The sequence below is a fragment of the Petaurus breviceps genome, unplaced genomic scaffold, assembly GCF_028583685.1.
Source record: "Petaurus breviceps papuanus isolate PSGF00001 unplaced genomic scaffold, PetGlider_PUasm1.0 175, whole genome shotgun sequence".
Classification (NCBI taxonomy): domain Eukaryota; kingdom Metazoa; phylum Chordata; class Mammalia; order Diprotodontia; family Petauridae; genus Petaurus; species Petaurus breviceps.
The window spans coordinates 59,199,167-59,212,515 of record NW_027185764.1 but is presented as its reverse complement, the minus strand read 5'-3'; the positions used below and the strand labels follow the sequence as shown (position 1 = coordinate 59,212,515).

At 36.4% G+C, this 13,349-nt stretch overlaps 1 protein-coding gene across 6 annotated transcripts in view; it reads left to right on the top strand.

Moving 5' to 3' along the window:
* The window catches only part of GCNT4 (glucosaminyl (N-acetyl) transferase 4), a 44,972-nt gene extending 34,510 nt beyond the window's left edge, over positions 1-10,462 (top strand). For 5 of the 6 annotated variants that reach the window (XM_069085184.1, XM_069085188.1, XM_069085187.1 and 2 more), the window contains one exon: positions 5,300-10,462. In XM_069085184.1, the coding sequence (XP_068941285.1) occupies positions 5,300-6,668 (1,369 nt within the window). In that variant the 3' untranslated portion in view covers positions 6,669-10,462. The remainder of the gene's footprint in view (positions 1-5,299) is intronic. The other variant, XM_069085189.1, reaches the window with a different exon arrangement.
* Positions 10,463-13,349: the final 2,887 nt, after the last annotated feature.

Sequence of the window (13,349 nt, the reverse complement as noted above, 5' to 3'; positions counted from 1 at the left end):
CAGGCTCCATGTTGCTACCAGTCTTGGTTATGAACATAGTTTCCAAACATGCTCTCCCGTGCACAGCCGCACCAGAAATGTGGTGGCAAGTGAATGGAACTCATTATGTTTCCCTCCGATCCTTCCCATCTCCCAAACTTCCCTATTTCTGTCAAAGGTAGAACCATCCTTCCAGACTCCCAGATGGATAATCCCGGCATTGTCCTAGAGTCCCTTACTGTCCCTCACCTCATATATCCAATCAGTTGTCAATTCTTGCTGTTTCTACATCTCTTGAATCTGATGCCTTCTCTCCAATCACACAGACTTTCATTACTTCTCACCTAAATCATCACAGCAGCTTCTCTGTCTCATGTCTTTCACCACTCCAGTCCATCCTACAGAATGCTGCCCAAGTAATTTTCTTTAAGCATAAATCTGATCATGTGATTCTCCGTTCATCTGACTCCAGTGTCTTTCTATTGCCTTTAGGATAATATATAAACTCTTTTCTTTAGCTTTTAAAGTCCTATACAACATGGCCCTGACCCAGCTTTCCAGTCTCATTGGACATTACCTCCTGCTGTCTTCAATCCATCCAAATATGCTTTCCTAATGTTCCTCGCATATGGTGCTCTATCTCTGGACTCCCTTTTCCATGACTCTGGATTGACCATTCCTGATGCCTAGAATGCTCTCCCCCTTACCTGATTCATTACTCCTGACCTTCTCTCTTCACTTAAGAGGCAACTCAGGTGCCTTTCCTGACACTTGCCAACTGCTAGTACCCTCCCTCCCACATTTCTTTGTATTTAACTATGTTGAATATATTTGCATTTATTAACTTTATATTGCATACACATTTTTTGGTTTTATTGATGTCTTTAATTTTTTCATTTTAAACATTTATAGATTACTCCCACTTTGTGAGCAGTATCTACAAAACTAAATAGTTAAGTAAAATTAATAATATGGTAACCGCATTGAATAGTTCATGCAATATCCTACATCTGTAGTACCCCACCACCTCTCTATTTTAAAAAATAAACAAAAATTTATTTATTTTTCTCCCTCTTGCCCCCCATAGCATTGAAAAAAAATTGAAAAATAAAATTAAAAATTAAAAAAAGAAAAAAGAAAATTCCTTGTTACAAATATGCATACTCAAGCATAATATTCCCCCTATGTGTATCATTCTGCACCACAAATCCATTGCTTCTTCATAATGGATAACATTTTTCATCATTGGTTCCCAGGAATTATGGATGGTCATTAAATTGGTCATAGATCTTATAGATTTCCAAGTCATTTTTCATATGTTGTTGTAAAATTATTTTCCTGGTTCTGCTAATTCTACTCCATTTATAAAAATCTTCAGAATTATTCATTTTTATAATATTGATGTTATAGTATGAATTGTTCTTCTGTCTTTGCTTACTTCACACTGTGTTAGTTCTATGTCTTTTTAAAATCATCTATTTACTCATTTCTCATATATTTCTTATAGTCTGACAATATTCCATCCTGTTCACATATAGCTTATTTAGCTATTTCTCAATTGTTGGAGATCCTCGTAGTTTCTTATTTTTTGCCATCACAAAAAGATCTGTTAAAATTTTTTTGTACATATAAGACCTTTTCCTCATTCTTTGATCTCTTTTGGATATAGACCTAGAAGTGATATAGGTAGATAAAGGGAATGCACCATTTAGTAACTTTTTGTGTATAATTCTAAATTGCTTTCCAGAATGGTTATACCCATTTACTGGTGTATCCAAAGTGAATCAATATACCTGTTTTCCCACAACCCTTGCAAAATTTATTATTTTCCTTTTTTGTCATCTTTGCTACTTAATGAGTAAGGCAGCATCACTGAATTGCTTTAATTTGCATATAAATTTATTTTTATATGTCCTCATTTATTTTCTTTTTCATTAGAATGTAAGCCCATTGAAAGCAGAGATTACTTTATTATTTACATTTGTACATTTACATTTACTACATTATTTACACTTGTCTCCCCAGTGCCTAATAGCACCCAGTCCCTGCCGCATAGAAGGCACTTATTAAATACTTATTGATTGATTGACAGATTTCCTGGCCCTGTTTTTTCATCTATATGATATGATACTAGTTGAATCTAATAACTTAAGCACTTTATATCCTTTACTTCATTTGATTCTTATACTAACTCTGAGAGGTAGATAATGTAAATATTATTACTCCCAAGAGGCATTAATGTGGAGTCAGAAGAAATCTTGATTTGAATCTCACTTCTCTTTCTTGCTGACTTTGTGACCCTGGGAAGAATACTTAACCTCTGTGCCACAGGCTCCCTCTCTGTAAAATGGGTACAGTAGTAGCGCTAGTCTTACAAGATAATAAAGATCAAATAGGATAGTGGATGAAAAGTACTTGGCAAGCCTTAAAGCACTATCTATAGATGTCAACTACTTTCATCCTCATTTTATTTATAAGGATACTACAGTTAGTAGAGAAGCAGCAGATAGCTTAATGTTGTGCAGAGTAAGTGCTTAGTAAAGGTTTATTCAGTTTGTTAACAGAATTAGAAGAGAAAAAATGGAAAGTGTAATTTGTCAGAATATAAGTAATACTACTTAGTCATCTATATAAATTGCTTTTTGTATGTACCTAATGAACATGAAGCACAGTAATCGTTCATATCATTAAAAATATATATTAGCCTAATTTGATTATAAATAATTAACTCAGAATGTTCATCCTGGTTAGTTTGCTGCTCATGTATTCTGGTCATCTGCTTAAATCAGGTTTGTAGTAATTGATCTCTAAGATGTTTTCTGTCTCTTAAGTCAATAAAATAAATTACAGGACATAGTCATCATTCATAGAACATTCAAGGTATATAGGTAAAGAGAGGGCCCAAGAGTGGACTTGTGAAGAATTCCGCAACATATGTTTCTTGTACTTATGGGGTATAATTTGCTTTGCTTCCCAACAGTGCCTTGGTACAAATCAGAGCTTCCTTAGTTGAAATTTAAGTGGAGGTTAGGGAAAGAAATTTGTGGTTTGCTTTTTAAATAATGGGTATTGATGATTACTTACTATAAATTGACTCAGTTTTCATAGTCATTGTTTCTAATGTAATGGGTTAAAATAGTCACATCATCAGTATATGTTTATTGAGCTTCTCCCCTAAAGATAGTCTAAGTGGGCTCATACCAAGGGTGAAAGGATGATTTAATAGGAAAGCAGCATAATTAATCATATACACAACAAAAACTACACAGTTATATCATTAGACACAGAAGAAAACTTTTGATAAAATGCAACACAATTTTTTGAAAAATGTAGGCATAGAAGGACTCTCCTTTAATATGATCAGAAGTACATATCTAAAGTCAAGATCTAGCATTATTTGTAATGACAAATAACAGAAGTTTTTCCAATACAAACAGGTATAAAATAAAGCTACCCCTATTCCCACTAATATTTTATATAGTTTTAATAATGTTAGCTATAGCTAGCTATAGAAATAAGACAAGAAAGCAAAATTAAAGGTTTAAACAGCAGGAAAAGATTATCCAAAAGAGTTAGTAAATGCATTCAATAAATCGACAAATAGTTGTTAAAGCACCTACTGAGCACTATGGTAGGTAATGGAGATTCAAAGCCAAAAATTCAACAGTCCTTGCCTTCAAGGGGGAGACAGCCTATACATAAAGAAATAGGTGTTCAGCCATTTCAGTTGTGTCAGACTTTTTGTGACCTCACTTGGGATTTTCTTGACAGAGATACTAGGCTGGTTTGCCACTTCCTTCTCCATCTCATTTTACAAATGAGGAAACAGAGGCAAACTGGGTTAAATTACTTACCCAGGGTCACACAGCTAGTAAATGTCTGAGGCCAAATTTGAACTCAAGGAGATAAGTCTTCTTGACTCCAGGCTTGGAACTCTATCCATTGTTCCACCTACCTTCTCCAAAGAAATATATGTGAATGAATGAATGAATGAATGAATGAATGAATGAATGAATAAAAAGTTAATGAGGGAGGGAGAGCTAATAAGTAGGGGGATCAGCAAAGGTCTTATGTGGAAGATGGAGTTTGAGCTGAATGTTAAATGAAATTAAGGATTCTAAGAGGTACAGGTAAGGAAGAAGTACATTCCAGGAACGAGGGAGAAATGATGCAAAGGTAGAGATGAAAACTTGAATGTCACAGGTGAGGAGCATGAAGGCCGGCATAACTGGACACAGGGTTTGGGAAGGAGAAGAATGTAAAATGAAGTTGGAAAAGTAGGTTGGGGGCAGGTTGGGAAGGACTTTAAAAGCCAAACAGAGGAGTCTGTATTTGATCCTAAAGTCACCAGAGTTTATTGAGTAGGGCGGGTGTCGAAGTTGACTTGGAATGGGGAAATACTCGATTCAGGAGACAAATTAGGAAAATATTTCAATAGACCAAATGATTACCCCCAAACAAGGACTGTGGTTGTGTGAGTAGAGAGAAGAGAATGGATGTGAAAGATGTCATTGGAGGTAGAAACAATAAGATTTGGCAAGTGACTTGATACATGGAGTGAATAGTTGAAGGTAATGGCAAGGCTGTGCACTTCATTGACTAGAAGAATGGTGGTACCTTCATTTTAGGAAGCGATGTGGAAGGAAGAAACATATTTAGTTCTGTTTTAGACATAAGATACCTGCAGGATATCCTATTTGAAATGTTCAATAGACAGTTCAAAATAGACTCCCACAGCACAAAAGAAGGACTAGTAAGAGATATAAAGAAAGACTAGTAATATATTTAAAGATATATTACAAAAGATACAAGGGCCATGGTATTGAGCTCTAGAAGTTTACCATCTCCACTGTTGTTTCTGTTTAATTACTAGTTGTGTTTTGTTTTGTTTTTTGCTTAAAAGATGCAGCCTAGCATGTGGAAAGAGCATTAGACTTGAAGTCAAGAGAGGCCTGGGTCCAAGTCCTACCTTTCATTCTTGATAGCTGGGTGACCACAGACAAGTCACCTAACCTATTCAAGCCTCAGTTGATTCACACTTGTAAAATCAGAGTGATGATATTTGTAATACCGAACTCTCTCTAGATGGATTGATGTGTGTAAATTGCTTTAAAACCTTAAAGAGCTACCAAAATGTCAACTATGATTATTTTCACAGCTCAAGTTCTGTTAACGTGGGAAAAAGCAAACAACTTGTGCAGGTTTTCTGCCTTATTATTTTGATGGGTTTTTTTTTTTCTCTCGAGGTTAGGGCGCCGTAGCATGCATTTGTATCTAATTTTCTCTACTAGTGCAACTGAATTCTTTTCTCTTTTTACAGAATGAAGGGATACGTGTGTTCTTCTAAATATCCTCTGCGACAGAAGATTCTCATCCTGTTTTTGACACTATGGTTGTTCTCTTTATTGAAACTTTTAAACGTGAAAAGATCCTACTTCTCTGGAAAAGGCATTTACTTAGTCGAACGATCTTTAAGCACTTCATCTTATGTAAGAAACAGGTATACTTTTGTCAGAGGTGAATCCAGGTATAAAATTAACTGTTCCCATATTTATGAGCAAGAACCTGTGGAGATTGGCAAGACATTGGAGATAAGGAGGAAAGACATCATTGATTTAGATGATGAAGATGTTGTAGAAATTACTAGGGACTGTAAGATCTATCAGGCCATAAGAAGATACCACCTGAAGCCTGTTTCAAAGGAAGAGCAAAGATTCCCAATAGCTTATTCTTTGGTTGTTCACAAAGATGCCATCATGGTTGAAAGGTTGATTCATGCAATATACAACAGTCACAATGTTTATTGTATCCATTATGATCAGAAATCACCTAACACTTTCAAACTAGCCATGGACAATTTAGCCAGGTGCTTTTCCAACATTTTCATTGCTTCCAAATTAGAGACAGTGGAATATGCCCACATATCCAGGCTCCAAGCTGATTTTAATTGCTTATCTGACCTGCTGAAATCCCACATTCCATGGAAGTATGTTATTAACCTGTGCGGACAAGATTTTCCTTTAAAATCTAATTTTGAATTAGTAACTGAGTTGAAAAAGCTAAATGGGGCAAATATGTTGGAGTCAGTGAAGCCAAGTAGCAGCAAAAAGGAAAGATTCACTTATCATCATGAACTCAAAATTGTGCCTTATGACTACATGCTAATGCCTGTAAGGACAAATATTTCCAAGGAAGCTCCGCCCCATAACATTGAGATTTTTGTGGGTAGTGCTTATTTTGTTTTAAGCCGAGCCTTTGTTAACTATACTTTCAATAACCCCGTTGCTAAGGACTTTTTTGAGTGGTCTAGAGATACATACTCCCCAGATGAGCATTTCTGGGCCACCATGATCCGAGTACCAGGAATACCAGGAGAGATTCCCAGATCAGCACAAGACATCACAGATCTACAAAGTAAGACTCGACTGGTCAAATGGAATTACCTGGAAGACCATTTCTATCCTCCCTGTACTGGCTCTCATCTCCGTAGTGTATGTATCTACGGGGCAGCTGAATTAAGATGGCTTATGAAATATGGTCACTGGTTTGCCAATAAATTTGACTCCAAGGTGGACCCAGTTTTAATAAAATGTTTGGCTGAAAAGCTTGAAGAACAGCAGAGAGAGTGGGTCCGTTTATCTTCAGAAAAATTATTTATATTTGGAAGTTCCACATCTGCATCATTGTAGATCAACCACAATAGAAATATTGTGACGATGTGATGATTGCTTTTAATAAAGGCTCTTAATAAATAATATGTAACATCATTATAATTATATAAATGTTATTCTCCCATATTTTGAAAGATGTCTGATATATGGGGATGGAAAGAAGATTATCATAAGTTGGCATATAGTGGTAATTTGCTTGTGTGTATCACACCTTTTACAATTCCACTGGATGGAATTTTTGTGACTTTCAAAATATTTAGGCATCAAAGGGCAAGTTATAATAATGAGGCATATCATGCCCTTGGGAAACATCCCACTGAATTCCTATGTGGTATCTTTCTAGTGACTTTGAGAACTTCATACTGGTAGTATCTAATTACTACATTTTGAGTGGTCTAAAGATACATACTAGTAATTAGATACTGCTGAAGGAAGTTTGGCCAGAGCACACAAAAAGCAACAATGCATTTTGGATGGTCTTTAACTACAGTAATTAACATTCCATGTCTCTCTCATTTCAGTTGCCTAATTTAAGAAATAAAAACTTTTAAAAGAGTAGGAGGGAGGACTGTATACTACCTCAGAAGAGCTCAAAGAAAAGTCCAGCTTCCTGCCATATTATAGTTTGCAAGTAATTTAGTGCACCATGTACTCAGGGTGCCTGAAGACTCTGTTGAAGGTGCCTGATGGCACATGTGTGGTGGTAAAACTCCCTGGGTAGAGTTGAAGATCCAAGGTGTTTCTGGGATTCTATGCCCTACATTACTCAGTGATACCATTGGATGGCACAATTTTTTTATTCACAACTATTTCTTTTAAACTTTCACTTTCACCTGATAAAACAAGGGTTAGTTAACGTTTTGAAACATTAACCTTCAGAATCGAGGGCCAGAGTGCAGTTTTGGTAGAATAGATGCTTTCTTTGTTTTTGATGTAACTTGTGGAACTGTCATGCTTAGCCGCATTGTGAATTTTCTGAAAAAGTAGGTGTGAAAAATAGCAGCTTTCTAAAGTAAATAACTTGATGATCCTTCTTATTATGCCCATGGCAGTTGTTCCAGAATGTGATGCAGTAGAGCAATGAATTTGGCATCCGAGGATCCAGGTTTGAATCTTGGTGCTGCCACTTACACCTCTGTATCACCTTTGGCAAACACTTCACCTTCTGGACCAGTTTCCTCAGATATTAAAATGGGGAGGAAGGATTAGACTCAATGACTTCTAAGGACCACTCCAGCTCTGAATCTATTATTTCAAAAAGATAAGTTGTAAAACTGTAGAATAGAAATTCTGTTTACCCCATCTCTTAAAAATGAAGAAATATTTTTCAAGTGAACAGTTAAAATACCTGAAGTTCTTACATCACACTTCAGTGACCTGTAATGATACTAGTGTGGCTAGTTCCCCACCAATGCATCTTACAGCCTTTCCCAGCCAGGACTTAGTGTATTTATTATTCATGAAATCTGTCTCTTGGTGGTCAATCCTCTGGTGATAAACCTCTTTCAACTTTTCTAAGTTGGACTTTAAGATGACAAGCACAAAGTCTGTCCTTCAGCTATGGTCAAAGCTAAATGAGGACCTTTCACAGTTTGTCTCCTGTTCTCATTGGCCTTTGAGAACCCCTCAGGGTCAGTGGACAACTGACTCACTCCATTTGGTAACATCAGAGTCAGAGTGGGGGATTTGAAGTCATAATGCTGAGAAATTCTGTTCCCTGGAGCTGGTTAATGGAGTTTTTCTTAAGATAAGTAATTAAGATGCAAATTATTTTTATGTAGCTGTGATAGAAAAAGGAAGAAAATGTGGGAGAGGGTGCCAGGATTGAGGAAAGGTTAGAGTCTTAGCAACCTCCTCTTGCAAAGTTGCAGAATTTTGGTCAATGTTTTTGAGTGTTCTTAGTTCAAAGGCTGCCTCAGTAACTACCTACAAAGGTAGTTATCTATGCCAAAAAACCCTAGTTGGATGATTGTAATGGCGATACTTGATTGTGTTATTCCATATATAGTTATTTCTGGGTTTTGTTCCATAATCATATGTGAAATGCACTTTGATTTATTTTATGGGGCATGTTGCTTGCTGCTAAGTAAGATGACATCTTTCCCTCTCTTTTTCCCTCATTGCTTTCTTTCTTCTCCACATTTCCTTCCAAGCATTTTGACCAAGCCTCTGCTCCTAAAAATGTCACCCTCTGAGATACTTCAGTGATTCTGCCAGAGGTTTCTTTTGTAATTAATTAGACTAACTTAAGTGGACAAAGACCTATCTCATTCCCAGATCTTATTGATGTCTGTGGTGGCAATGAGAACTGGGTAGCTGCTGAGATAGGGATCATGTCAGTGGATGAAGTGCTAGTTTTGAAATCAGGACTACCTGGATTCAAATTCTGTCTCAGGCCAACTGTGTGACCCCGGGGCAAGGCCCTTCACCTCTCTGGGCCTTAGTTCCTTATCTGTAAAATGAGGAGGTAGAACTAGGTGGCCTCTAAATTCACTTCTACTTCTAAATCTGCAACCCATTACCTAGACCAGTTTCTCTTCTCTTGAGGTAAACCCGTGCATTGAGAAATTCTGTTATCGACCACTTTATTGCCACATACAAATGGGAACACAGAGCCATTCCATTCTAGCTCTAATTTCAGTGATCCTGTGGTTTATTAAATGCAAGGGACTGTGCTGGGCACAGGGGAAGGTAGAAGGAGAAATAATGCGTGGTCCCTACCCTTAAGGAGTTTATATAATCTTAGAAGGGAGGTAATATCAGCATGTCCCTTTCTCTAGTTCTTTCTGCACAGATTGTCAGATTAATTTTCCTAATTCACAACTCTGATCAGATCACTCCACTGTTCAAAAAACCTTCTCTCGTTCCCTACTGCCTACCAAGTAAAGTACACAAATGCAATAGCTGCACTTTGCTTTCTCGTTAATCTTTTTTATACATTGGATAATCAGGTTGACTCTGTCATGTCTGGGAAGCTTGTACAGTGAACTGAGTGCTGTGCTCAAGACTGAGATGTGCACACTCTTTTTCAATCTGTTCTTCCTGGTCTTTTGCAGTTACTCTTCCATCATTCAAGGATATGAAAAAACCTACAAATACTTTGTTTAACAGGTGCCCCATTCCCTTGTTCTTCAAATGTTCCTTTAAACCCTGACTTCTGTTAGAAAATCTTTCAACATTTAGCTCTGTCCTGTCATTGCCCTCCCAAGTATTAGGGAGTCTTTAAATTAAATTATCTTACACATAATATTTATTGGATTTTGATTGTAAGCTCTTTAAAGGTGAGAACAGGAATTTTGTGATTATAAATGACTTCTATATGGGTATTAAATAATGTTAATAATGAAAGATGCGACTGTCTAATTTATATCATGTAAATAATGCCATGTTGCAAAAGCTTGATGATAAATGTCAATGTTTACTGCTTTCGATACCATGAATTGAAATAATTTCTATATACATGAAATGGAAAGTGTCCTCCTGCCCCTCCAAATGTGACAACAGATGTATATTTTAACACATTTGATAAAAAGTAACTTATCAGGAATTTTGAAATTATAAAGTGCTCTATATATAATATACCTGTTCATAGAAAATATAACTACAGAGTGACGAATTTTGTTTTGTTTTAGCATTTTGACAGACTCATTTTGAAATTCTCTCCTTGTGGGTTAGTTACATTTTCAAAGGGCACATCTTTTCAATTAGATGCATTTTGAATACATTGTTAGTGCATTTTTGTATTATACCACTGTTGAATGTTCATTTTCTGATATTTTAAAATAAAATGTGTTTGAAATGAACTGAAAAAATTGTATTGCATGATGCTTTTGAGGCAAACCGATGGATCCTGGAGGTCGTCTCCATGGAGTCATTTTGTAGATATCTTCTAAATCCACATTCTTTTGTCTAAGGTTGGTCCCTAAAAATAGACAAATGTTGAAATAAATAGAAACTGAGGAGAGAACATAATATATATGCTGGACCAGTGTCCCGATGAGTTCTTCATCATTTCAGTGGGCCTTAAGAGCTGGAATAGAGTGACAGATTTGGTATAAGAAGGGAGAATGAGAAATGATAAAATTTCTGTCATCTGAGACAATTCAACTTACATATACCCATGCCATGTATACTCCAGGCATGTGTGTATGTAAGTATATATACATGATTTTATCGATACTTTTCATTTTGTACTACATTTATTTTTAGATATGTCACTTTTCTCTCTCTTCCTCAGAAAGCCATGCCTTGAAACTGATTAAAAAAGAAAGGGGGTGAGGGAAGGGTAAGGAAGCAGTTCAGCAAAACTAAACCATACATTGACCATCCAGAGGTATTTTGAATACAAAGCCATATAAACAGCTGGATTCCTCAGATTCCCTTCCCCTTAATCTTTTTTGTTCCATCAATTATGCAGTGAATGCGCAGCTCCAACCTAAGAATAGGGACTGAAGACTGTAGTCTGGGAGGATGGGTGACACTAAATGCGCTAGTTATGAAAAGAGTATGAAGTAGTGTGGGAGTGGAGGAACTGTTGGGTATGAAATATCAACACATCAAAAGAGATCTATGAGACCTGGTCAGATAGGAAAAGAAAGTCTTGGCACAAAACAAGGGAGAAGCATTATCTCTGTTATCAGGGGCCTAAAGCAATTCAAATACATCAGGCTAAGAACAAACACTGGTGGGAAGACAGCTTCTCAGCCTCTGAAATTGTATCTTGCAGAATAGCAAGAGGGATTTCATAAAGAATAGAACAGGATCTGTGTATGACTTCTATAGCATGTTAAAGGAAAAACTGGGTGAATATCTAGAATCTCAGGGGTGGGGAACCTGCAGCCTCAAGGCCACATGTGGCCCTCTAGGTCCTCAAGTGCAGCCCTTTGAGTGAATCCAAACTTCACAGAATAAATCCCCTTAATAAAAAGATTTGTTCTTGACCAACCATTCTGGAGATCAATTTGGAACTATACCCAAAGGGCTATAAAAATGTGCATACTCTTTGACCCAGCAAAACCACTTCTAGGGGCTGTATCCCAAAGAGATCATATAAGTGGGAAGAGGACCAGTATGTACAAAAATATTTATAGCAGCTCTTTTTGGATTGGAAATCAAGGGGATGCCCATCAATTGGGGAATGGCTAAACAAATGGTGGTATATGAATGTAATAGAATACTATTGTGCTATAAGAAATGAGGAGCAGATGGACTTCATATTAACCTTGGAGATACTTATATAAACTGATGTTGAGTGAGAAGAGCAGAACCAGAAGAAATTTGTGCATAATTACAGACACAATGTATGTGTGATGACTAACTTTGATAGGCTGGGCTCCTCTCAGCAATGGAAGGTTAGAAGACAACTCCAAAAGATTCTTGATGGAAAGGGCTACTCACATCCAGGGAAAGAACTACAGAGTCTGAATGCAGATGGAAGGGTACCTGCTCTCTTTTTTTTGTTTGTTTTGTTTCTTCTTTCTCGTTGTTCACTCCATTGGTTATAATCCTTCTTTACAACTTGAATAATGTTTAATGTGAAGGTATTTGTAGATCCTATATTTGATTGCATGCCACCATGGGAGAGAGGGGGGAGAAGAGGGAGGAGGAGAAAATTAGAAACTAAAGGGATTGTGCAACTTAATGTTGTAAACTAAAAGTCAATAAATTTTTTTTTAAATTAAAAAAAATTTTAAAGCAAAAAAAAAAAAGATTTGTTCTATGACACTTGGACTCAGTCAAAAGGTCACACCCGAGGACCTAGAAGGCCACATGTGTCCTTGAGGCTGCAGGTTCCCCATCCCTGAGCTAGATGACTGATTAAACAGGACTATAGGGAGGGGTCAGGAGAGGGTAAAAATGGCCTTCCCCCTTTTTTAAGGCATTGCCTAATATTCTTCTATATAAATGTGTGTGTGTTTTTCCAATTACATGTAAAAAATAATCTTTAATATTTGTTTTTTTAAATTTTGAGTTCTAAATTCCCTCCCTCCTTTCTCTCCTTCCTCATTGAGAAGGAGAGCAATTTGATATAGGTTATACATGTGTAGTTATACAAAACATTTCCATATTAGTCATGTTGTGAAAGAAAATATCTCCCCCAAAAAAAGAATAAAGTTTTTTTTAAGGCATGCATAAATTTGCATTCAGACTTCAGTTTTTTTCTCTGAAGGTAGACAACATTTTTCAATATAAGTCCTTCAAAATTATCTTGGATCATTGTATTTCTGAGAATAAATCATTCACAGTTGATCATTGTACAATATTGCTGTTACTGTGTACAGTGTTCTCATTCTACTCACTTGACTTTGCATCAGTTCATGTATGTTCTTCCAGGTTTTTCTAAAAGCATCCTGCTCATCATTTTTTATGACACAATAATAATCCATCACAATCATATACCACAACTTGTTCAGTCATTCCCCAATTGATGAATATCCTGTCAATTATCAATTCTTTACCACCACAAAAAGCACTGATATAAATATTTTTTGCACATGTAGCCTTTTGGCACATATTTTCCTTTTTTTTTTTTTAATCTTTTTGAGATACAGACCTGTTAGTGCTATTGCTGGGTCAAAGAGTATATACAGTTTTATAACCTTTTGGGAATAGTTCTAAAATGTTCTTCAGAATGGTTAGATTAGTTCACACCTCTACCACCAGTGCTTTAGTGTCCCAATTTTCCCATATCCCCTCCAA